The following is a 25,310-nucleotide window of genomic DNA, read 5'->3' as shown; positions in this document are numbered from 1 at the left end:
TCACCAATATGAACAGATTATTGCTATTATACTTCCTTTACTCATTAATTCTGACATTTCTAGATAAAACTTCCATTATATTTTCTTTCATAAGAGTTTGCTGTTCATTGCTCATAAAAGTTTATCTATTTTTATCTTCTTTGACTTAATATATCATTTACATTTTTATAAAAACTTAAATTCTGCTGGCATACTTTCTCCTTCACTAGAGAATTCACCTTTATTCATCATTTTAGAGTATTAGTTATTTTCATGACAAATTCCAATACATTTGTGAGAAGGTTTATATACCTACCCAATAGTTTTCCAACCTCCCAAAGATGGGAGGTCCTGCTGGTCTATATAGACTTTTAAAATACCATAGGATGCCTCTAAATTGAGGTTTCTCAACCTCAGCACAACTGATATTTGGGGCTAGATAACTCCTTGTTGTGGGGAGCTGTCCTGTGCATTTTTGGATGTTTCACAACATTCCTGATATTCACCCACAAGGTACCAGAAGCACCCACCCACTCACCCCCAGTCATGACAACCAAAAATGTCATCAGACATTGAGAAATGTCCTCTGGGGGGTAAAATCTCTCCCCACAGCCCCATCATTGAGAACCATTGCGTATGAGAGAAGAAGGAGCTGCAGCACGGCCTTAGCTCTTTATTGTAAATACTGGGGGAGAACTCTAGCCTCTATGCTAAATGGCTATGTCAAGAATGACTCAATGTAGGTAAACAGAGTAGAGGCAGTGACAAACAAGGCTGATTTATAAGTTAGTATGAGAACACAAGTTCAAAGTAGAGAAATCAGAGGTGTGAGGTGAGTCATCAAGAATCCTCAGAATCTCCAAAAAGATATTTGCACACTGATGGTCATAGCAGCATTATTCACAGTGGCCAGAACATGGAAGAAACCGAAGTGTCCTACGATAGATGATTGGCTAAAGAAGCCATGGTACATATATACGATGGAATATTACTCAGCTATAAGAGATGAAATACCGCCATTTGCGACAACATGGATGGACGTCGAGATAATCATGCTAAGCGAAATAAACCAGACTGAAAAAGTTGAAAATCACATGATATCACTTACATGTGAAATATAAACCTAAAAGCAACAAATGAGCAGGACAGAGACTCATGGACATGGACTATATACTAGTAGTTACCAGAGGAGTAGCAGTTACTAGTGGGGTGGGGGAGGTGGGGGAAGGTAGATGGGGTAAAGGGGGTCAAATATAAGGGGATATGTAGAGGGTGAAGTGGGTAAAGGGGATCAAATATATGGTAGCTGAAGGAAACTGGACTTTGAGTGGTAGATATATGATAGAATATACAGATGTCAAATGATAATGTACACCTGAAAATTATATAATTGTATTAACCAATTTACCCCAATAAACTGAATAAAATTTAAAAAATGAAATAAAGGGGGGAAAAAAAACAGAAGAATCCCACAACATATCAATAAAGTCTTCTGGCTTGGGTAGAAGTGTTTGGAGCTCTTAAAAGCCAGATTTTCCCATATGCTAGAAAGAGCTCAGAGATGAAGCCTCACTTGCCCAGCCTGTCAACATGTTGCTATCTTTTGGGGAGTCAGATTTGATGGAAGCAGCACAATTTGCACAGCTATTTGACATGGCTGATTTGGCAGAGCTATTTTTGCTGCCTAACAGTGAGGGTAGAGGTGCATTTTAGGCCACGCAAATGGCCAAGTGTTTAATGCCATATAAAATGCACATCAGATGGCCATCCCTGACTCCTCGGTCCACACACCAGGATTTGGAATGGACAAGGGATGGGATAGGCAGTTTCAAAAAAGAAAGTGGAAATTTAATGCTTTATTATACCAGGTAACATTGTTCCTGCACCAAAAATGTCCTCAAACCAAAATGCCTAAATCAGGACAGCTGCCTCAGGCACATGCCTTATTCGAGCTGTATCAGAGATGGAGCTGTGTTAACCACATCCATCATGTAGTTTGTGTGAATATTACAAATTTCCGTTATGAGCTGCCTTAGAGGCTTATGTACCAGCAGCCATATCACTTGTTACATGGGACCACAAGCTTACAATTTGGAAGAAACATCATGTGTTGACTTCATTACTTCTGAGACATGTAACCTTAAACAAAGCACTTAATTTCTGAAACCTTAGTTTCATCGTCTGTGAAATGGGATAATAATTGGACCCATCTCATATGGTAATAGATGAGATAATACGTATAAATTTTGCAGCACTGTTATTATTATTATGGCATGAACTAACAAACGGGCTTATTATTCAGCTTTTTCTACATTGTCTTCCAATGGTATAATGGTTAGAAGGATGATGCCAAGTAGCTAGAAGGTCTCAGTTGCTATGCACACCCCACTCCCCCATACACACAATTCAGAGTCTGCTTGGGGTGAAGGCCCAAGTCCGAATCACAGTTTCTCTTGGATGTCCAGATGCTTTCTGGCCTGAATTCTGAGGCTGGAATTGGTGGTTTCCTCTTAGACATCAGTCCTATCTTGATTTAGTCAGAGGGGATGGTTTAGTCTATAAGAGATTTTTTTTTCTTGCCATGACCATTGTTACTCTAGGTTTCTCTGGTACAAAGTTTTATTTTATAGGACTCTTAGGGAACCAAGAACCCGAAGAGGACACATGGAGGTCTCTATAAACCTGAACCTTTTGGGGGAGACCAGAATATTACATTAGGCTGGTTGTAGTATACATACGCTGCTACTTCAAGTCTATGTATGTTCAACTAGAGTTAGGAATGGGCCTTTTAAAATCGAATCTATTGCTTTGCTTTATATTTTGACAATTTCATTTTTTAAAACTGCCATAGAGACTGGTTTTGGAAACATTCTCCAATTTGTTTTGCTTACTTTGAGTGGACTTAGGAAAATAATGAAAATAAAATATAACAACATATCATAAACATTTTTTAAAAAACATGTTCTATGTGTGTATACTTAAGAATAAAATGATGTTTGTTTTTTAAATGCTTTCTGTGGAAACTTCATGACACCAATTTTGTTTTTCTTTATATAGGGAATGCTTCTACAGAAAAGAATGGTGTTTCTTTCAGTGTTCAGAATGGAGATGTGTGCCTTCATGATTTCACTGGAAAACACTATGTGTTTAATGAGAAAGAAGATTCCTGCAATGGTAAAAGTCGTATTGCTCTCAGAAGGACTTCAAAAAGGGGAAGCTTACACTTTATTGAGCAAATGTGATTCCTTTTTCTAAAATCACAGCATGATGCTTGACAGTGTGACGATGTCCAATTTTATCTTTTCCACAATGTGAGATGTATGAAAATCAACTAATTTTATACTCAGCAACCTCTGGAGGAACATAAGCTAATTGAGGGCAGTGGTTACTATTGGAAGAGGAAACCAAGATGTTTTACCATGGTTTTAAACAACACACTAAATAAGACTCATTTAAAGAAAATAAAAGTAGTTCATTTCCAGCCACATTTTAGAGGTTAAGTTATGTTATGTTATCTTTGATAACATCATATAAAGCAACTGTTGACTTTCCAGCCTGTTGGTGAGTTTAGTTGTGCATGCTTTTGTTGTAAATAAGCTAAATTCTAGTGACCTACATGTCAAAAATCTTACTTCTACATTTTTTTTGTATTTATTTTCTACCGTGTAAATTTATTTCTTTGTAGAATCATGGTTGTGTTATTGTGTCTAATGTGATAATTCAGAAAACCCACAGGGTCGGGCCTGGTTAGTACTTAGATGGGAGACCACCTAGGAAGACCAGGTGCTGTAGGTGTTAAAAAAAAGAAAGAAAAAGAAAACCCTTGCTAATTCAGTGAGTTCTAAAGCTCCTTTTGGAGATTATATGGGATGTGAAATATAGAAACTTCACCCAAATCAGGAAATAATGATGCTAGCCAGACTGGAAAAATGCAAGCAGACAGTGCCACAATTAGCTCACACAGTGCCTTTGAGCAAGTTAGAAAAAGATGCCCCTGCCAGAAAGACATAGCTCCATGGGCTCAAGGTTTGGCAAAGAGAGCGTGGGCCATATTTTAGTCCCACTCACTCTCTCGTACAGGGTGCGACCTGTATACAGCTGGATACATGACATCCAATACCAATACCCATCTTCTGACCTCATCCCTAATCATCAAATTATGGAACCTGCACCAAGATGCTTAGCTTAATATCTTGGCCACAGAAAGGGATAGAACTATAATCTAGACTATATGTCAGGAAAATTGTGAACGTGGAGGAGATACATACACTGCCACTTCTCAAATCCCAAGAGCCTTTCAGAAAAGGGGAGTAGGGATTACTTTTTTTAAAAAAATGTATATAAAGAAAAAAATAATATTGCTGTTCTTTAAAAGGCAACTACATGGTACTTTGTTGATTGTTATGATTGGTACACTCTGGCCCAGCCAGAGCTGTAATTATGTTTAAAAGATCTCTAGTCTCAAACAGTGTATAATAACAAGGGGGAATAGCTATTGGGAATGGTGAACTATCCTGCAATGCTGTTGTTTCCATATGCATCAAACCCTGATTGCTCTTAGTTATAGAGGGTCTATCTTGCTTCCCACGTACGGCTGCTTAAGCAGTACCTCAATGTGTCCTTATCAGGAACATTTCAAAACCCTTTAGTTAGGTCTTTCACTGAGGTTCCCTCGCATATATTTCAAGTGAATGTTGTATCCCAGACTAACCATAGTAATAATGTAATACACTTCTGTGAATGCTGATTTGCCTTTGCAATATTTGTTCTCTGATTTATGTCTTGTATTTATATGTTAAAATTGTCAAAATGTTAAAATCAACAGAATGTTAAAATTGACAAAATAAATTTACAGTTAACTCCTTTAAGTTTGAAAACTTTCACAAAGAGAAAATATTTACAATCTCTCTCCCTAGAGGCATGACATGGAAGTGGAAGGACAGACCTGATTAAGATGACCACGACAGTATCGTCCTTTGTTAAACAGCAGGCACACTGTGACTAAGACATTAGAGCAAGGATTGTTCTCTCATCAGATGGGTTTCTGAGTTCTCTTTCATTTCCCCCTTATCCTTTCAAGATTACCTCTTTAATACATGTTGCCATTGGCTCACATGAGCCCCAAATTCTGATCTCCTCCAACTGTCTGCTTCCTCAGCATCAAATAGCAGGATTTCAAGAAAGTAAGGCCAGGATTTGGGGTTTCTGGGGAGCTGATTAGCATGTGGGAGCCTCAAATGGGGGAAGCTGGCCTCAACTCTGCAAAAGTTGCAATCTCTCCTTCCATGATGCTCAGCTGCCTCAAAGATGTTGAATATTAAACTGATGAGGAAGGTGGTAAAATACTCTAGATTAGGGGTGAGATCTCAGAAACTAAATATCCCAAAGCAGATTATATAACCAAAGTGTACACAAGAGAATGCAATGTCCAGTGTCCTTTAGATCCTGCTCCCCCCTTACCTTATTTTTCCTATTGTGTTTTTGTCTGGGCTGTGGTCCTTAAGCCAAATTCTCATCTATTTTTTCACTTCAGACAGATAAGGGGCAGGACAGAGAGAATGTTCGTGAGAAGCATCCTCTTTTGGGTTTAAAATTAGTCCCACAATCTGAGACTACTGAAAGAAATAGAAATGATAGCAATATGAGGAGGCAAGGAGTATCACAGCAGTGGCCTGTACTTGAAGAAGTATTTCCTCAGAACGCTGAAGTTTCTTTCCCAAAATACACTGCAACCATTAATCCCTAAAGTAACTATTAATGTCGATGAGTAGCATCATGATTGCTCTCAGCGAAAATGATGAAATAGCTTCATTTGGGATACAGAGTTGTGTCTAACAGGGTCACCTAGGAGGCAGGCTAGGTTGTTGAAGGCCAAAAGCTCTTCGAAAAAGAGCTAGTTTACTGAATGAGCAATTTACCAAATGGACTTGTATGTTGTCACTTGAGTGTTTGTCTCCATAACAGCATTTTAAGGACTATTCAGTTTGTCTCTGCTTTAGCTCCTTGCTGCTACAGGTGTCTGAGGACAGAAAAAAGGAAAGACTGGTCATAAGAACATCATCTTAAATGAGAAGAATTCTTATCAGTATATTCTTTTTTCTTTTCACCTCGGTCTCCAGGTACGGCATCAAAAAGTTGGAGCAGACAAAAATTGAATACATTCTTTGAGAATATGTTCTTTAAATATATTTATAAATATATTCTTCACTGTGAAGAGATTTTATAATCCTTGGTATTTCCTCTCTTTACTTCTTGGTCTCCAAGTAGCTATAGGAAGCTAGAGCAGAGGCAAATTCAACATTCTTTAAAATATTGTGATGGAAAACAAAATGCTCTCCAGTCAACTAAATTGTTATAGAACTAATTAAATTTGGCTAATTGGCTATTTTTAGCAAATTGGTTCAGAAAGAACCCTCTCCTGTGTATCAAAGATAGAGTGCTTTCTATAAAGACTTGAACCCGCTAAGAGAAACATTTGTTGGATTCTGCCTTGGACACTGACTTGTTCTTCGGGAACTTCCTTGGCTGAAGTCCCTGTGGCAGGCCAATGGATAGACCCTTTGGTTGGGGTCAGAGAAGTCATTACATGGTGCTACCCCAGGATCTAGTTCTGAGTCTACAACTTTATGAGGATCATGAATCAGCTTCAGAAACAATAACATACTCCATCACGTTTCATCTGATTCTTGACAAAAATTTGAGAAATGACCTGGAGACAGGTTTCTATTGGGTTACAACCAGAGAAAGGCTTCATGGATTTGGAGACCAAGACATGGAGGTTTTGTATCTAGGAAAATGAAGATACTAAGATACAGGTCTGATTTTTATATAGCACAACTTCTAGTCCAAAATGAATCACTAAAATTCACTTAGAAATTTAAAAGCTAATTAGTGGTAGCCTTCCTTTTTAGTTTTATCCCTGAATTTCAACCTTATTAAAAAATATAGCTTCTATAATATGCATTAAAGCATAGACCAAAGCCTAAGAATGTAAGCTGGCAGTACAATGAAAAGAGTATATGTGTGTATAGCAAAATTTACAAAGAATGAGATCAAGAAACTGAAAATGTTTCTATACTGGGTGGAAATGCCAGGTAATGAGCAAGGGCATCAGTTATTTCCCCCATGACTGCAAAATGGACTCCTGAAGAACTCAATGCGAACAAAAGCAGTAATGAAAAGAAGCAATGATCCCAGCTTCTAGATACATAAAAATATACGAGAGTTCTAGCAAGAGTACATATTCGGATTCCAAAAGAGACTTAATGATATAACTTAAAATCTACTTTTATTTATCCCTAGATTAATAGCATGGAGGCACATCACACAGATTGCTGCATAATTTAAGAAAGTCACCCAGATTATTAAGAAAACAAGTACGTGAGATGATGAGGGTTCTGATGTTTTAGCTGAGTGACACAGATTTATATTATGGAATTTTTTAAATGAACTTGGTTAAGGACCATACATAGGGGGACCCAGCTGAGCAGGATTGATTTTCATTCATTCACTCAACATTAATGGAGCTACAACCATATGCTCAACACTGTACCAGACATGGTAGGAGATACCAAAGACTTTCAATGAGTACTTTGCAATCCAGTTAGAAAAACATGCCACACAGGAAAAAAACTACACTATGAGGCAATACATTATCGTCAAATGATGATGAAAACACCTATGATTTAAAAGTACTTTTCTATGAGCCAGGCGCGGTGCTAAGTGCTTCATACATGCTTAATCATAGCCACCCTAGGAGGTAGGTGCTATTATTATCTCCATTTTATAGATGAGAATGAATTTGAAACAGAATGCCTAAGTTCACGCCACTTGAATGGCAGATGTGGAATTTAAACTAAATTTGAACTGACTCCCAAGACCCAAGCTCTTAGTAAAGAAATCATTATGGGAATTCAGAGAATGAGGAGGGTCAACAGGACGAAGGAGCTGAGGGGGCCCTTAGATAGGCTTCACATGGAGGAAAAGGGGAAGGGACTAATGGGTCAAGCATATAGTAAAGGCATGAAGACCAGCGAAGGGCTTACGGAACCGATGACATTAGTGGAATTGTCCAGTGGAATTACATGGGGCCAAATTTTGGAGGAAAATCAATACTGGGCCAAAGACTGTGAAATGTAGGTAATTATGGGCCATGAAAAATAAATGCTAAGTTGCAAGTTGTAGACCTATAGGAGAGAAACTGAAGGCCTAGCCGGGGGAGTATCGTCTAGGCGACTAGGGGTGGGGCTGGTGGCGCTGGGGACCCTGTCCCAGCCACCCCTTTTCTCTTCACGACTGGACGCCGCTACTCGGCTTCCGCAATTTGGCGGAGACTCGGCCAGAGGCTGGGCTACGATCCCTAGCGAAGCGGCGCCCGGGCGGCCACAGTGGGAGGGCCTATTTTTCCCGCCTCTGGTGAGATTGGCAGCTCATCCCGGGAGCCTCCTCACAACTGTCTTGTCCCTCGCGGGGAGCTGGTCCTTCACCCACACCTCGAAAGGTTCTGCTTCGCTACAGAAGGGCTTGGGGGCGGGGCTAGAGGGCGGGGTCAGGGACGCTATTGTGAGCTCACCTCAGAGAGAGGCGGGGCCGCTAGGAGGGTGTTTGAGGAGTTCTGGGGCCCTATCGGAGCTTTCGCCTACCTTGCTCATCAGGCCTGGCTCCGCGGGTTCCGCTCCGCGCCCGGGGCGGAGCCGGAGGCGGGCCCACGGGCGGGGCTGGGCCAGCCCCAGGGCGTCAGAGCGGCCACGGAGGAAAAATCTGTTTCTCCAGCCTCCGCTGGGGTCGGCGGACGGCGAGAAGGTAGGGGGCTGAGGAAGGTAAACTGGTTCCCGCCCGGAGCCAGGTTCCCCGCGCTCCTACGGACCACCTCTTTTTTCTTCCCCCTTGGGCCGCGACTCAGAGGGTTCCGTTCCGCGGCGGGGGCGGGGGCGGGGGCGGGACCAGGGCGGGGCTGCGAGTGGGCTGCGGCAGGAGGATGGGATAGAGTTGGCGGCCCGCCCCTGGGCCTCTTCGCGACCGCCGGAAGACAAAAAAGGCTCGGCGGGGGTATCGTCGCCCCACGCCCGGAACCCAGTCGCACTGCTTCTTCTGCCGGGACGCCCGGGACCCAGTCAAGGCGAGGCTGCCAGAGCGCCAGCACCTGTCTCCGCCCCCTCGCCTTCCAGCCGTGCGAAACTCTGGTTGGCTTGTTTTCCAATCATACTTTGGTTCTATCATTTTTTAAGTCCAGACCTACGACCGTCCGGCTCCATCACGAAAATTGTCAGAAGCTCTGAGTGTTTGGGAACCAGGCCCGTTTGACTTCCGCAGCCCGGGCGTCCCACCTCCGCGCAGTAGGTGTGGCACCACGGCCCCGGGAACATCGCGGAGATGAGGAGCAGGAGCAATTCCGGAGTCCGCTTGGACGGTTACGCGCGGCTGGTGCAGCAAACCATCCTGTGCTACCAGGTGAGGAGGGACCATCCCGAGCTGCCCTCTGGGGGCACTCATTCTCCTACCCAGTTCCTCTCTCGTGTTCGGAGACTTTGCAGTTAAGAGGTTTCCTCTTTAAATCCAGTTTTTGCTGGCTTGTGATTACCGCCCTCCCCCAACCATTCCTATCCTGTTCTCTACCAGTCAGGGGACCGAAAGACTGTGTGGCTACTCTACACAGAATTTTTTGCCCACTTTTTGGGATCAAAGACCGAAAGAGCCCCCTAGATGCTCTGGGCTCAAAATGTGTTTCTCTGCATTGGCTACTTTTGGATGAGACAGATCTATGTAGATTAGACAAAGCCTACCGAATGAGGACAGTGAACTCTGGCCTGGAGGACAGTAGACCGGAGTGAAGAAGCTCCTAAGGTTTGCATCCTACTCTCCAGTGTGGAGTGAGTGCTGCTGCCCTCCCTATGGGTCACCTTGTTAGAGACCCACCAGTAAGGGCCTTGGGGCTCACTCTGGTTGTTGTTTTACAGATGAGAAAACTATGGGCCAAAAAGGTTACTGCATTTAGTAGGGTCAGACCCAAAAGCAGATCTTCTGCTCCCAAGTTCAAGGACACCTGAGAAGCTGCCCCTGTGGTCTGAGGTATGAATATGGCTGCTGCTTTGTATTTTGGGGCTAAAGTTATATGTGGGGCCATCATATAAGACAACTGGACTATTTTTATTCGGAGTGAAGACAGCAGCTATGTTGCTTGCCCTCAATCAACAGCAACTATTTATAGGCCCTCCTGTCAGAGAAGGAAGTAGCATTCCACGGTTAGATGCCTGGCCTGCAAGTTGGGAGCCATGGTTCCTCCCAAGCCACTGACCGTTTTCCCTTCTTAACCAATTTCTTAGCCTTGTTTCCTCATTCTGGAAATATTTATTGTGTACCTATTATATGCAAGGCTCTCTGTTGAGTGCTGGGCTCACACAGAAGAATAAATGCTTGTAGTGCAGTGAGATTTATGCATAGGGTCCAGAGTCCCTTGTCTGAAACCCCTGGGTCTGGATGTGTTTGCAGGTCAGAAATGTTTGGATTTTAGAAAGGTAATGTACATATGCATTCTATAATGACTGCAGTGGAGTCTCAACAGCTCCCCTTAATCAAACACATTATTATTTCCACATCAAAATATAAATATCCACACTGAGTAGGAAAAGTAAAGACTGAAAATAGTTTCACATCAGTTCAGGTCATCTTTTGCTACCAATGAGCTTGCTGCAAACTTATGAAAACACTTAAAATTTTCGGAGCTTATTGGCTTTTGAAATTGCACATGAAGGATCGTTGGTTCTTATTTTGGGAGTTTAGCCCAGTTAGCAGAGCAAGGGAGGAGTCCTGGAAGAGATGATGTTCAAGGTGAGAACTGAAGGAGTAGACAGGTGAATGGAGGTTATTTTTCCTTCCTCTTTGAAATATAATTACATCTACAAAGTTTTAAAATCCAATGAAAGGCCTTTCCTTTCATTACTGTGATGGAAGGGGCTTTAAGGAGAACCGATGAAGCTTGGTTCCTAGGTTTAAATCCCTAGCTCTGCCTTGAACAATGTGAATTCACTCAACTTCTGTGCGTCCATGCTGTCATCTTTAAAAAATAACACCTGCCCCCACTGAAGTATTACGAAGAAAAAATTTGTGCCCAGTGTGTTTGGCACCAAATAGGCAATCAGTAAGTAGTGAGTGCTCTTGACGGTGTTATGACTTTGATATAGGCCATACATACCCAAGCCACATGTCCTTACCTCACCACTCTGGCCCATGATCTCCCTTTCCTGAAGGCCCTGATCCAGCTACTAATTGCTTTCTGGTCTTTGAACATAATTATGTCTCCCATGGATGTGATGAGATCCTTAAGCATAGAGACCTCATTATTTTTGTTCCTTTTGCATCAAGCAGTGCTACAGGCAAATGAAAGGTACCCGTAAGTCCTTGGTGATAAAGTCTTCCTGCAGGCTCTAAGCCATCCTAATGACCCAGCTATTGATCCAGGCTTGCCATCCCTCAAGGGCAAAAGAACTATCTTCTCATTAAAGCAAATCTGCAGCATTGGACTTTCCTCTCTAACATTTTAATGATTAAAAAGTTGTCTGAGCCTTCAGTCATATTTATTTTGGGGGTAGCTGGTGAGAAGCTTTTCTGTTTGCCTTCTTTCCCTCTTCCTGGCTGCACTGTCAAGCTCTGCTGGCTAACCAGAATGCTCCATGAATGGTTCTGCTGGGAAATCCATGAGCCTACACGTGTACTATCCTACTTTCCCACCTTCTTCCACCCTGCACCCATCCTGCCCCAACAACTAGTCTTCACAGTAGTAGAGCCCTACCCCATTTAGGGCTTCATCACCGTTTCTGAGTGATCTTAGGCATATCACTTAACCACTCTGTAAAAATGATTGAGCAGTTTATGTTATGCATATTTTTACCACAGTAAAAAAATGAATGAGTTGCAACAATGGTTTCTTAAGTTTGTGCTGTATCTCCCATCTACTGTAGATATGTGCAGATATTTATGAAGCATTATTTCAATGTCAGCTGCTACAAGCTTTGAGCTCTGTTTCCGATTTGCTTTTTAAATCAAGATCAACTTACATGGATTTCACTTGTTAGAAATCATTCAGTATTAAATATCTCAAACTAATTATCATTCTTCTATTAGAGGCAATAGTTTGTTCATATGAGCTAGCACATCAACTAATTCCTTTTCCTGTATCTGTGAAAAAGAATATTTTTTCCATTAGTCATTTGCTAAATATACTTGCTGCTAAATATTATTTAAATTTTCAAGGCAAAGAAGGAAAGAGCTATGTTTATAAAAGGGTCCTTTTGCAGATTTGATTTTATATATATAGAGAGAATAAATATATACTCTAGGAAGTATTTTCAAACATTCATTGACTTTTAAAAAAAGCAATTCCTAGATTTATTTTGGCCCAGATAAGAAATACTAACTTTGTGCATTTCTTCGATATAAGTTCTGTTTGAGGGCTCATTCATAAAAGTGTTAAGTACAAAGAGAATATGGCTCAGAAAGAAAAATAATGATAGAGGCTGTGTTTACTGTAACTGCAGATTATTTGGCATAAAAAGCAGATAATTAAGAGACCAGGATATTTAATGGCAATGAAATTTAAAATGAGAATAATGGGATAACTAAAACATAGAACAATAGCACAAATAGTAATAATAATAAAGACTAATTTGGGGGGGGAAGTTTAAAAAAGATATAATTAAATAATGGAACGTAATAACGTGGCAGGAGAATGGGAGGAGACTAGAGTTAAAACATTCTAAGGCCCTTACCATGTTAAGAAGGAGGATAGAGGTGCTATCTGTTTTCAGTCAGGAGTTCATATTTAAACATTACCATTAAAGTAATATAAATGGAATTTGTAACTTTTGGAGAAACAGAAAATTTGATCACTCCAAGAGAAAGAAGGAAAAGAATGAGTGCGTGGGGAGAGAAGGAAGCAAAAAAACAAAACATAGTTAACATAAAGGACAAAACAAGAAGATGCAAACAAGTCCAATTATATTAGTACTCATAATAAGTGTAAATTCTTAGATTAGCCAGAGAATAGAAAATTTTTTTTTTGAAAGATACATATGGTTTACAGGAGACGAAACCTAAAACAGAGGATACTGAAAGGTTGAAAGTAATTTAGCGGGACAAGATATACTAGGCAAATGCTCACCGAAAGTAATTATTGTAATTATAGTAACATCAAATAGATTTTGAAATTGAAAAATATATATTATCAGGGATAAAGAATGTTATTACTAAATGATAAAAATATAATTCACCAAAAACTTTTTTAGAAAAAATTAATAAATAGGTAAACCGGCATGATGATGGGAGAGAAGGGATAAATAAACAATATTAGGAGAAAATGGAAAAAATACTATGAATTGTTTTGGCAGTAAATTTAAAAATATAGACAGTTTTCTAAATAAATGTTACCAATGTTAACTCAAGAAAAAATGAAATCTTAATTAGACCTATAACCATTCAATTGAATGAGTCAAAGAAAAAATCCTAATCCAAGATGAGTTTACAGACTAGGACCATAGAACATTTAGAGGTTTATTTGTCCATTTATCTTTGAGGGGAAAGGAATTTGGTTTTTATTCTGAGTAGGATGGGAAGCCATGAGAGGGTTTTGAGCAGATGAGTGGCATCCGAATAATGTTTGAGAAAAATCACTTGGAGGGAAGGGAGAAAATCCCTCATTCCCTCCTCTGGTTCTTTTCAGCTGGTCAAATAATCAAATCAGCAGGAGGCAGGTTGGCAAGAGAAAATCAGATTTAACCTTCTACACACGGGAACCCCACATACAGGAGAGAGTGAAAGACCCTGCATACATGAGAGGTTCAGAGAGATAAAGGGAGGTTGAAGTGTATGACATCTTGAGCTAGGGATGAGGGAAGGCACCTTTGGGGGCTTCAAAGGGTCATTGCAGGATGATAAGTGCAGATATTTAGTAAATAGAAGTTTGCCCTGCCCTATAGATAGGTCAAAAGTTGTTATCTCAGATAATCTCTTATGACAAGGCCTCTAATTCAAATTCTTCTAGGTAGTTGGGAGGAGGGAGGTGCAGAAATTTCTCTTGAGCCTGAAGCTAAAATTTCTTTTGGCTCAAGGTAATCTGTATACCACTGAGGGACATCTTGGGGTGGCTCATTCTGAACCCCCACACACTCCACCAGCTGCATGGAACATTTGACTGTAAGGAGCCACAAAACAAAGCAGGGTGACCAATTAGGAATTTTCTCCAGTTGGACAAGGGTGGTTGCAGTGGGGACAGCTGAGAGTGGTGAAATTGGGGGAAAATTTTGCAGATGAAGACAACAGGATTTCCTGGTGGATTGGTATAAGGTGTGTGGCAAAAAGAGAAGTCAAGAGTCGCTTCAATATTTTTGGCTTATGCTATTTACTGAGATAGGGAAAATTGTAGAGGAGCAAGTTTGGGGAGGAAGATAAGGAGTTTGATGAAATTCGAGATGCCCATTAGGCATCCAAGTAGAATATAAATAGGCAGTTGAGTATATGTCTAGAAGTGAAGGGAGGGGCCTGAGCTGGAGATAAAAACCTGGGAGTTATTGTTACATATGTGGTGTTTTAAAGGCCATGAGGCTGGATGAGATCACAGGAGAAAATGTAGACAGAAAAGAGATGATGTTCAAAGGAGAGCTCTCTAAAAATGGAGAGATCCAGATGAGTAGGAATCGCCAAGGGAGACTGATGGAGAAGCAGAGTGAGAATTACTGAAGCTAAGTCCTCGAGTGAGTGAGAGGGGCTGGAATGTAGCATACCCGTGGTGGACAACCTTAGAGAGGAGCACAGATAGTTTAACCATTGAAACAAGAGGGATAGCAGGGTACATGGACACCATGTTCTCTTAACTGTTTCTACTTTCTCAGTGAAACACGAGGCACAGCCATCAGCCAAGAGTGAAGATAGGGAGAAGTTATCAGAAGTTTGAAGAGAGAGGAGAAGAGAATGGTGGGACAGGGATTTCTGGTATGACTATTGGACAACATGAGGAGTCCTTAATTTTGACTGAATTCAATCAGCAAGGCTATTTTTCTCCAGCCGCATTCAGCTTTACAGGTGCATCCCCAGAGCAGGCAAAGAGTCAGATTTAACCAGAGCTGGGATTTTGCCTGGCAAGTACAATGGAGTGAGAGGGGACAAGGGATTAACATATAACCCCTATCTTAAATAGTTTCAGATAAAATATAGAGGGATAATCCCCAACTCCTTTTAAATGGCCAATATCCCAAGATATTATGGTCAAACAAGGCATAATGAGAAATAATAATTATGGAGGACATTTAATTATGAATATTAATTATGGAGGACATTTACTTATGAATATTGCTGCAGAAATACGTAATAAAATACTAATAAAATTCAGCAATGTATAAAAATATACATAACAAGTGGCATTTACCAAAGAATACAAAGAAATTTACTGTAAGAAAATCTATTACTGTAATTTGACACATTAATTAATTAAAGGGGAAATGGCATGATCATTTCAATACGTGTAGAAAAGCATTTGATAAAATTTCGCATCTGTTAATGATTTTTAAAAAGCACCTCAACAAAGTAGACATTCAAGAGAATCTTATTCTCCTTATAAGGGATAATGTGAAAATCTATAAATGTTGTAACTGATGTATTGGTGAGAGATTGGAAACAATATCTTTAAAGTCAGGAACATCAAGGATCCCTACTATTGCCCTTTGTAGTCAGCATTGTAACTGTGAGCCATGTGACAGACATGAAAAAGAAATGAGAGGTATAGAGATGATCGTTGTTTACAGATATAAGTCCCATAGAAAACCGAAAACTACTAGAACTAGAGTTCTCAATTTTTAGAGTAAGTTTTGGGGTGATTTGTTATATAGCAGTAAATAATACAGAAACTTAATCCTCCGAGAGTCTTTAGTGAACCAGCCACTTACATAGTTGGTTGGATTCAAGTTTCGGTCATACTTGAGCGCTTGTTTCAGTTTGATTACACAGCAGATGACATCATTGTTTAGCTTCTAGTTTTGTAAATATTCTCTTTTCATTACTTTGCTTAATAGCAAAGAGATATGCCAGGATAACTAAAAGATATTTTAAGTCCAAGTGGTCATTCTTCACAGTTTCATTTAAGTTGACTTCCTTCATCATTTATAATAATTTTATGTATTTCTGTGGTTGTATTCTACAATATAGACAAGCAATTTGCAGTAAAGGAAACTAACAAACACATGAAATGATGAGTCATTTCACTGGTAATCTGAGAAAGTAGGGCACATTAAAACAATGATTTCAGGCTGACACTGGCAACAATTTTAAAGCACAATTCTAAGTGTTGACAAGGTTGTGGAGAAGTGGTAATTTTCATATACTACTTGTGGGAAAATGTATTAGGATATGCCAACTGCTATCGAAAACAAAGCCCAAAATTTCATTGATTAAACACAGAAATTTATTTCTCACTCATATATAACAGCCCAGTTTGGATCCAGGTCTGTAAGGGTGACATCTAGAGACTGGAGCTACCAGTGGGCTACCATCTTCATATGCAACTCCTGAGGTCACCCTGAATGTTGACATCCAGCTGATAGGTCAGGAAAGCGTATGGAAGATTGTTCATGGGAGAGTTTATGGCCAAGACATGGAAACTATATACTCCACTTCCACTCACATTCCTTTGGCTAGAAGTCAAGCACACCGAACTGTAAGAGAGAATGGGAAATGTAGCATAGCTGAATGCCCAGGAAGTATAAAAAATTCAATTAGTGATTAGCTAGTATTCTATGCCCTAGAATTTAATGTACAGACTGTTAATTGATACAATCACCTTGGAAAACAATTTGGAGAGATATTGGTGAAATTGTAGCTATGTATATCCTATGATCCAGGTTTCTGTTTAGATACATATACTAATGATGTGTTCTTTCCCATTGCCCAAGGAGGCATGTACGAGGACATTTGTGGAAGCATTGTTTGATAAAGGAAAAAATTATAAAAACTCTAAATGTTCATCAGTTTAGAAATGGACAAATAGAGATCTGGCCACAAAATGGAGTACTATATACAGTGGTTAAAATGAATGGCCTAGACTTACATGTATCATTGCATAACCCTCAGAAATTTAAAGTTGAGTGAAAAAAGCAAGTTATAGAAGAATAAGTACAGTATGCTACCATGTGTGTAGAACTTTAAAAACACCCAAAATAATGCTCTACCTTGCTTATGTACACATATTTGTTGCAAGGATTTTTAAAACTTAAACAGGAAAAATATGGCTTTTGAGTAGCGTCACAGTTCTCAGAGTGTGGTCCCCAGATCCCTTGGGATCCCTGAGCCCATTTCAGGGCTGACGGATGGTGTCTGGTCTGTGTGTTGACTCGAGAAGGAAAGCACTTAATGGATAACATTTTGTTCTTCCTAGTATAATCCAGTGCCCTGTCTTCCGCCATCTCCTGACTTCAACTCTTTTGGGGTACAGCCTGGAGGAGAGGTTTTGTTGTGCCCTTTTCAGAATAGCTTTTAAATATTTTAGCACCAGATGAAAACATTTAAATAATACAATGAAAAAATATTCTTGAATCATACATTTAAAAATAGAGGACTATAATAACCTATTACAAGGGAGAAATTTAGAATTGTTTCTTTTGCAGGGATCCAAAAGATCGTCTAGTCAGATCACTTAGTCTCCTTTTACAGTTAAAGAATTCCAGACGAGAGGGTTGAGGGGATCTTTTTCGAGGTCATTCTTCTGGTGAGCTGACAGCCTCATGATAAGCACTCTGTCTTGGTGGAAACCAGCCAGAGAAGTGGAGGTGTATCTGCCTCACAAAAGAGAATGAAATAAATATCACATCTATCTCACAATGGGTAGGGGGAATATAATTAATGTTCATCAAATACTTCAGAGAAGTGGTTCTTAATCAAATGGGTTGCAGACCCAGTTGAGAATTCGTTAAAGGCTGAATATCCTATCCTTTCCTGAGAAAAATGCTCACACAAAAGTTCTAGGAGTCTCTTGGACTGCTGTGTCCCTGTCCCGTATCTGGGCTCTAAGAAATCCCCTGGAGAGCCCAGATACGGAGTAACATGTGATGCCTCCATGCTCTGAACCCAAACCTAATGGAATAAAAGTCTATTTTATAATTAAAAATATCAAATAGTGATACCCGCAATTTTCTTGTTTCAGTGAAAGGTTACTAGCACCCGGTATCCCTTGATTCCTCAAACTTCAGGTGTCGGCCAGGAGGATACTGACATTCCCACTGTGTTTGAATGTTTTCTGTAAGTTTCCACAGTACCAGGCTAAGGACTGACATCACAGCAATCCCAACCTTACTACAGGAATTGGCAAGAGAAGCAAAGAATTAAAATGTCAAGAGAGTGATAAAGCCATTCGCACGTTCGATTGTAGCTAAGGGGCCCAGAATGGTTTCTGTGAGTTTTGAACATTTTAAGTTGAGCATTAGGATCTTAAATGAAGCTGGAACAAAGCTGGAGTGAAGTGGATGCCTGCAATGCTTGGCTTCCACTATAAGCTATTATTCAGTCATAGGAGATGGTGCAAATGCCTAGGCCCAGGACAGCTTGCAGCTTGTGCATTATTTTGTAAACTCACAGAGGGGGGTCTAATAAGCAGTAATTTAGGAAAAGACATCATTTGAAAGTGAGAATTGCACACCTGTGATCGATCTCCTTAGGTAAAACATGAGGCTGTTATATGTTAGGGCTTAAATTTTCAACATTATTATCTGAGCACCTGAGGTTTACATATCAAATTGTACAAAATTTATCTTTTAAACTAATGGAAAAAGAAAGCATTACTCACACAACCACTAGTCTCAATTACAGATGCAATCATTTTAAAATAAAGGCTATTGTAATTTCCTCTTTAAAAAACATTTTAGGTCCAAAGCATTGCCTTTTCCCATCCCCTTTAATATTTTAAGTGGTAATTGCTAGAACAAAACCCCAGTAAAACAAATGTATTCAACCAGTTTTTGGAGTTATAATAGAATTTTTTACCTTCTATTTTTTGCTTTACCAACATGGGGGTGGCTGGGGGTGATGGTGAGTAATCACGTATTTTCAACATTTATCCTAGTCTCTTCTGGGTATTTCATTTGAATAATTGAACTGTGCTTCCCTCCCTTGGAACTGAACAAGGAAGTGACATGTACTTAGCCATCCTTAATCCAAAGGAAAAAGGATAGAAGGATAGGAGTTAGCTGGAGGCTCCTGACCTCTGTTTCATGCAGCATGAGAAAGGGAGCTCAAGGGAGAGGCTTCACAGAGATGGGAGCCTATGAAGGAGAGGCGATTGCAGAAAAGGCATTACAGGCAGAAGAGCGTGTGTGCAGGCCCAGAAGTGCAAGAGCACAGTGTGTGCAGGAAACATTAATTCAGGTTTTCTGGGGGACTGAGGAAGGAGTGTCCACTAATTAGGCTGGATATGAGAGGAAGAGCCTACACATATTGAGCCTCGTATGACAGTCTAAGGGACTTAGATTCTATCTTGTAGAATTGGAGAATTCTGAGCACGGCAGTGAAGTCTAAATCTTTCTGTGATCTCCCTTTGTGGAGAATGAATCGAAGGAACCAGTACTAGAGGCAAGGAGATCGGTAAGGAGCTCTTCTAATTTTTTATGAGGCATAGGTAGAGGAAGAGGGAATTTATACTCTTTGTGCCATTTTTGGTGTAAAGGTGACAGCATTCATCTGTGCCCTCCAGCGAGAAATTGTAAAATGTTAAGTAGTTTGGTGCTACATTCCAGCATATATTTTTTGCATTAATATTGCCTCAATCTTGGATGACTTTAGTAGCCGTATAAGCATTTGTAGTTGTATTTGTCAGGATTCCTTCAGTTGTGACAGAAACCCACCTCAAACAGCCTTTAAGCACAAAGGATAAATTATTGTTCAAATAACTGAAAAATCCAGGGTGTTGTTCTGGATTCAGGCATGGATGAATCCTGGGGCTCAAATGATCAAGTATGTCTCTTTTCATTGCTTGGCCTTGTTTGACTTGTAGTGGGCTTATATTACTTCTAGAGTGGTGGCCTCCACTGGAAGAAAGCTTTTTCTGTAATGGCCCCAGTGAAAGTCCTGACTGAGAATGGTTCTCAGGTGGTCCAGTCTGGGTTGCACGTTCTTCCCTGAACTGTGCCCTAGTTGGCCAGACCTGGGTCACATGTCCTTCCGTGCAGCTTGGGCCAGGACAAGGAGGTAGGCAGGGATGGGTCAGCCCCATCAGAATTACATTGAGTCAGAGCAAGAGAAGCGATGGGCCATTACCAGAAAAAGGGGGAGCAGGTGCTGGGCAGGCAGAGGCAACAGCATTTCCATTAGGGCAGGGATGAAGTGAAGGGCCCAAGGGCACCCATGCTCTCCAATCTGCTTTGAATACTAATTTTATAGAAAGGGAAACTGATACCTAGCTGTGCTCTGCCGGACTGGCACTTCAGTGAGACTGTCATTTCCCTTATTCTGAAAACTCTACTTCCATTAACACAGCATTGGCTTTTTGATATCCACTCACATGCCATTGGTAGTTTGCTGTTAAAATTTGCAGTCAAAAAAAAATTGCAGTCAGTGTTATACAGCTGAAATTTCTTATACCTAAGTATTCAAGGAAGCTGTAACTGGGTCACAGGGTAGCTGCTGGAGTGAATGTAGGGGTGATTTGGAAAAGAGAGAAGAGGCTCTGTTTAAAGATTTGTTGGGGCCCTGGTTGGGGGGAGTGTATGTGTACAGCAAGCTGAGTCAACTCAAATGTGTGGGAGTGATAGCTAATAAAATTAGTTCAGCAGACTTTTATTAAGCATGGGAGCCCAATAAATAAATTCTTGTTGAATTCTGTCTAGTTTCTTTCAACCTATTGTCCAACTCCAAAAGCATTCTACTATCTAGTATTGACTCAGCATCTACTTTGCAGCCAGTACATGCCTCTCCCCTCACACGCTCACATCCTCTAAAAGCTGTAGATGTCACCATTTCGGCATCTCTGCTCTCTCCTATTGTTAAAATCTGCCCCATCCCCTATTTGCTCTGAGAATCATCTTTGTATTGCCACCAGCCAAGAAGATTGTAGAAGTGCTATTTCTTGAGCCTGTATGATGAAGACTATGAAGATGTTAGCTTTTACTTTTTCATTTTCCAAGTACATAATTATAATGTCAAATATGTGTTTAAACTATGCACACACCACCCTAGAGACTCATGAATCCTGGCTTCTCCATTCACCCTCTATCACTGTGCCTCCTACCCCCACTGAAGTTCACTGTCCTCCATTTTGCCTTTTTAAACTTCACCCTGTTCTGTAAGGTTACTAGTCTCTATTTCACCCATCTCTTCTCTGAGCCTAGCAATAAGCTATTTCCTGTATTTGAAACTGCTCCCCATTTTATTCACTTTTCTACTTTTAAAGCAAATATGAGCCTTTACCTCCTGTTTGAATCATCTCTAAGGTTCATGCTGTGCGTGCCTTACTTGCTTCTTCAGGGTTTCCTGACAACCGAACAGAAGAATGTGCAGAATAGTAAAAGAAGCATTCTTAAAGAGAAAATTACATATATTTGCTGTGCATAATACAAATATATGTAGATAATATCTATAGTTTTAGCATCTTTGAAAAGATATTTCAGTAAAAATATAACCTTTATATTTGTTTATTTATTTATTTAGCACCTAACTGGGCCAGGATCTTGGGTTGAAATGGTAAACAAAATAGACAGACTTTACCCTTAGCAAGATTAATGCATGGAAATAATACTTACAATTGTCCCAGAAAGATATCCCCTTTTTATGGGTCAGAAGACTTAATATTGTTCAGATGTTATTACTCCGCAAACTGATCTACAGATTCGACACAATCTATCAAGATCCCAGCTGCTTTTTGCAGAAATCGACAAGCTGATCTTAAAATGCCTACAAAAATGCAAGGAACCCAGAATTGTCAAAATAATCTTGAAAAAGAACAACAAAGTTGAGCACTCCCACTTCCTGATTTCAAAACTTACTAGAAAGCTAACAGTAATGAAGACAGCATGGTGCTGGCATAACGATAGATATACAGATGACAGACAGAATGGAACAGAATTGAGAGTTCAGAAATAAACCATTGATTTTCCACAAGGGTGCCGGGACAATCGAATAGGGGAAAGAATCCTCTTTTCAACAAATGCTGCTGGGACAATTGGATATCCACATACTAAAGAGAATGAAGTTGGATTCCTTACTTATACTATATACAAAATTAACCTAAATATAAGAGCTAAACTGTTAAAACTCTTAGAAGAAAACATAAGAATAAATCAGTACAATATCAGAAGCACAAGCAACAACAAAAAATATAGACAAATTGGACTTCATCAAAAATTAAAAACTATTGGACTGCAAATGATACCATCAAGAGAGTGAAAAGACAACCCACAGAATGGGAGAAAGTATTTGGAAATCATATATATGTTAAGAGACTTGATTCGAGTATACATAAAGAACTCTTACAACTCAGTATTTGCAAGATAACACAATTTAAAAATTGAGAAATGATCTGAATAGACATTTCTCCAGTAAAGATATACCAATGATCAATAAACACATGAAAAGATGCCCAATATCATAAGCTATCAAGGAAATGTAAACCAACACCATGAAATGTTATTTCACACCTACTATTATAGCTGCAATCAAAAAGATGGATAATACACCCCCTTTTCACTTTACCAATTGGACTAACTATGTCTCTATTGGTCATTCAACTGGGGCAAAGGAAATAACCTTTTAAAACTCAAGCAAACTGAGTGTTTGTCTTGTATCCTGTCAGAGGAAACAAATTGAAAAAAAAAGGCAGATAATAACAGGTTTTGATGAGACAGGAAGAAATTGGAACCCTCATATGTATAAAATATATTTTACATACATTTTAAAATTCCTTACATTTTACACGTATGGGGTTCCTATGTAAAATTGCATGGCTGCTTTGGAAAACAGTTTTGTAGTTCCTCAAAATGTTATAGAGTTTCCACATAACCCAGCAATTCCACTCCTAGATATAGACTCAAGAGAACTGAAAACACATTCACACAAAAATTTGTACATGAATTTTCATAGCAGCATTATTTATAATATCCAAAAAGTGGAAACAACCAAAATGTCCATCAACTAATGAATGGAAACACAAAATGTGATGTCTCTATGCAATGGAATATTATTTAAATAAAAAGGGATGAAGTACTGATACATCTGCAGTGTTGATGGCCCTCAAAAACGTTATTCTAGGTGAAAGAAGCCAGTCACAAAAGACCACGTACTGCATGATTCCATTTATATAAAATGTCCAAAACAGGCAAATCTATAGAGATAGAAAGTATATTAGTGGTTCCCTAGGCCTGGAGGATTGGGGGTCCAGGGCAGATAGGAGGTGACTGCTAATTGGTATGGGGTTTCTTTTGGGGATGATGTTTGCATAAGTCTGTGACAAGCAAAAAGGTTCAATTGTACCTTTTAAATGGGTTAAAAGTGTGGTATGTGAGTTGTATCTCAATAAAGCTGTTTTCTAAAAAAAAGTGACAAATTAGAATACATTTTTTTCTCCATTGTTATAGTTTTGTCTTTTCAAGAATGTGATTTAAGTGGAATCATATGGTATGTAACCTTTGAGAGTGACTTCTTTCACTTAGCATAATGTCTGTGAGATTCATCCAAGTTGTATGTATCAATAATTGTTGTTTTTCATTGCTGAGTAAAGTTATTATATGGGTATTACCACTGTTTGTTTATCCATTCACCCACTGAAGAACACTTGAGTTGTTTCTAATTTTTGGCAGTTATGAATCGAACTGCTTTAACCATTCATGTAGAGATCTTAATTCCTTTAGGGTAAATACCTAGGAGCAGGATTGCTGGCTGGTAGGGTAAGTGTATTTTCAACTTTATTAGAAACTGTCCAACTGTTTTCTAGAGTGACAGCACCATTTTGCATTTCCAACAGCAACGTTTGAGGATTCCAGTGGCTCTACACCCATGCTAACAATTAATATTGGCAGTCTTTTTTATGTTAATAACATCTCATTGTGGCTTTAATTTGCATTTCCTTAATAGCTAATGATGTTGACCTTTTTATGTGCTTATTTCTTATCCATATATCCTTTTGGGTGAAGTGTCTAAGTTGCTTTTGTTTTTGTTTTTTTTTTTTTGTTTTACCAATTTGTAAATTGGATTGTTTGTTTTCTTCCTGTTGAGTTTTGAGAGTTCTTTATATAATCTGGATATAGTTCCCTTGTTGAATATGTGGCTTGCAAATAGTTTCTCTCAGTCTGTAGCTTGTTCTTTAAATCTCTTAACAGCGTCTTTCACAGAGTACAAATTTTTAGTTTTTATAAAGTCCAGATTATCGATTTTTCTCCTATGGCTGGTTAATGCTGCCTAACTCTAGGTCATGAAGATTTTTCTTCTATGCTTTCTTATAAAAAGTTTTATAGGTTTACATTTTACATTTAGACATATGATCCATTTTTCATCAATTTTTGTACAGTGTGGGATCTAGATTGAGATTCATTTTCTTGCATATAGATGTCCAGTTATCCCAACATCATTTATTAAAAAGGTTGTCCTTTCTCCCTTTATCAAAATTCAATTTGTCATATTTGTGTGCATCTACTTCTGGACACTCTATTCTGTTCTACCCACTGTGTGTCTCTTCGCCTCTTGTTAGGTACATACACTTTTAGGATTGTTATATCTCCATGGTGAACTAACCCTTTCATTATTATGTAACAGCCCTCTGTATCCCTGGTAATTTTCTTTGGTGCGAATCTACTTTGTCTAATATTAATATCTCAGGTCCTTGTCCCTGTTCCCCCTACCCTAAAGAATAAGAATTTCAGTTAATAACTTTAATACTTTTTTATAAGCCAAAAAGAAAAATACCAGTGGTTCATCACCATCTTAATCTCTGATCGCAGTTGGCAGGTAGATCACCATGACAGCATAGTTATTCACAATTATTGCTTCTCAAGTGGGCAAAGATTCCATGTCTCTACCCTATTGAATTCAGGAATGACCATATGACTTGCTCTTGCTGGTGAGGTGAGGAAGGAAGTGATACATGTGAGTTCTGACCAGCAGCCTTAAGAAGCAGCTCATGGTCAGCTGTGTCTTTCCTCTTCTCTGCCATGAGATGGGCAGTGTTGTGGGTACAGGCTGCTCTAGTAGCCTGGTTCCTTTGGTTTCTACAGGAAAGAAAGCAGAGCAGAACCACGGCTGACCAGGGATGGACACAAGAAATAAACATTTGTTATAAGCCACCAAGATTTTAGTGTCGTCTGTTACCATAGCAT

At 39.5% G+C, this 25,310-nt stretch overlaps 2 protein-coding genes, 1 long non-coding RNA gene and 1 other non-coding gene across 21 annotated transcripts in view; 3 read left to right on the top strand and 1 right to left on the bottom strand.

Annotated features, from left to right (window-relative positions):
• ADGRG2 (adhesion G protein-coupled receptor G2) overlaps positions 1-4,836 on the top strand; it is a 99,386-nt gene extending 94,550 nt beyond the window's left edge. For all 9 annotated transcript variants that reach the window (XM_016147000.2, XM_016147008.2, XM_016147018.2 and 6 more), the window contains one exon: positions 3,037-4,836. In XM_016147000.2, coding sequence (XP_016002486.2) covers positions 3,037-3,221 — 185 coding nt within the window. In that variant the 3' untranslated portion in view covers positions 3,222-4,836. The remainder of the gene's footprint in view (positions 1-3,036) is intronic.
• LOC107511989 overlaps positions 1-8,677 on the bottom strand; it is a 179,149-nt gene extending 170,472 nt beyond the window's left edge. Inside the window, exon 1 of the long non-coding RNA XR_001597182.2 lies at positions 8,622-8,677. This is a non-coding gene — a long non-coding RNA (uncharacterized LOC107511989). The remainder of the gene's footprint in view (positions 1-8,621) is intronic.
• PHKA2 (phosphorylase kinase regulatory subunit alpha 2) overlaps positions 8,651-25,310 on the top strand; it is a 73,221-nt gene continuing 56,561 nt past the window's right edge. For 9 of the 10 annotated variants that reach the window (XR_004952767.1, XR_004952766.1, XR_001597178.2 and 6 more), the window contains exon 1: positions 8,964-9,429. Coding sequence is in view for 6 of the 10 variants with exons in the window: in XM_016146932.2 (XP_016002418.1) it covers positions 9,352-9,429 (78 nt within the window). In the remaining 4 variants the exon portion in view is untranslated. Of the gene's footprint in view, positions 8,782-8,963; positions 9,430-25,310 lie in introns of those variants that run through there. The other variant, XM_016146902.2, reaches the window with a different exon arrangement.
• LOC118608166 lies at positions 22,677-22,806 on the top strand. Its single transcript, XR_004952958.1, has one exon. It is a non-coding gene; the product is annotated as a small nucleolar RNA SNORA27 (small nucleolar RNA).

This window comes from Rousettus aegyptiacus, unplaced genomic scaffold, assembly GCF_014176215.1.
Source record: "Rousettus aegyptiacus isolate mRouAeg1 unplaced genomic scaffold, mRouAeg1.p scaffold_m13_p_9, whole genome shotgun sequence".
Lineage (NCBI taxonomy): Eukaryota > Metazoa > Chordata > Mammalia > Chiroptera > Pteropodidae > Rousettus > Rousettus aegyptiacus.
Note: the sequence above shows the minus strand (reverse complement) of the source record. Positions and strands in the feature narration are given on the sequence as shown.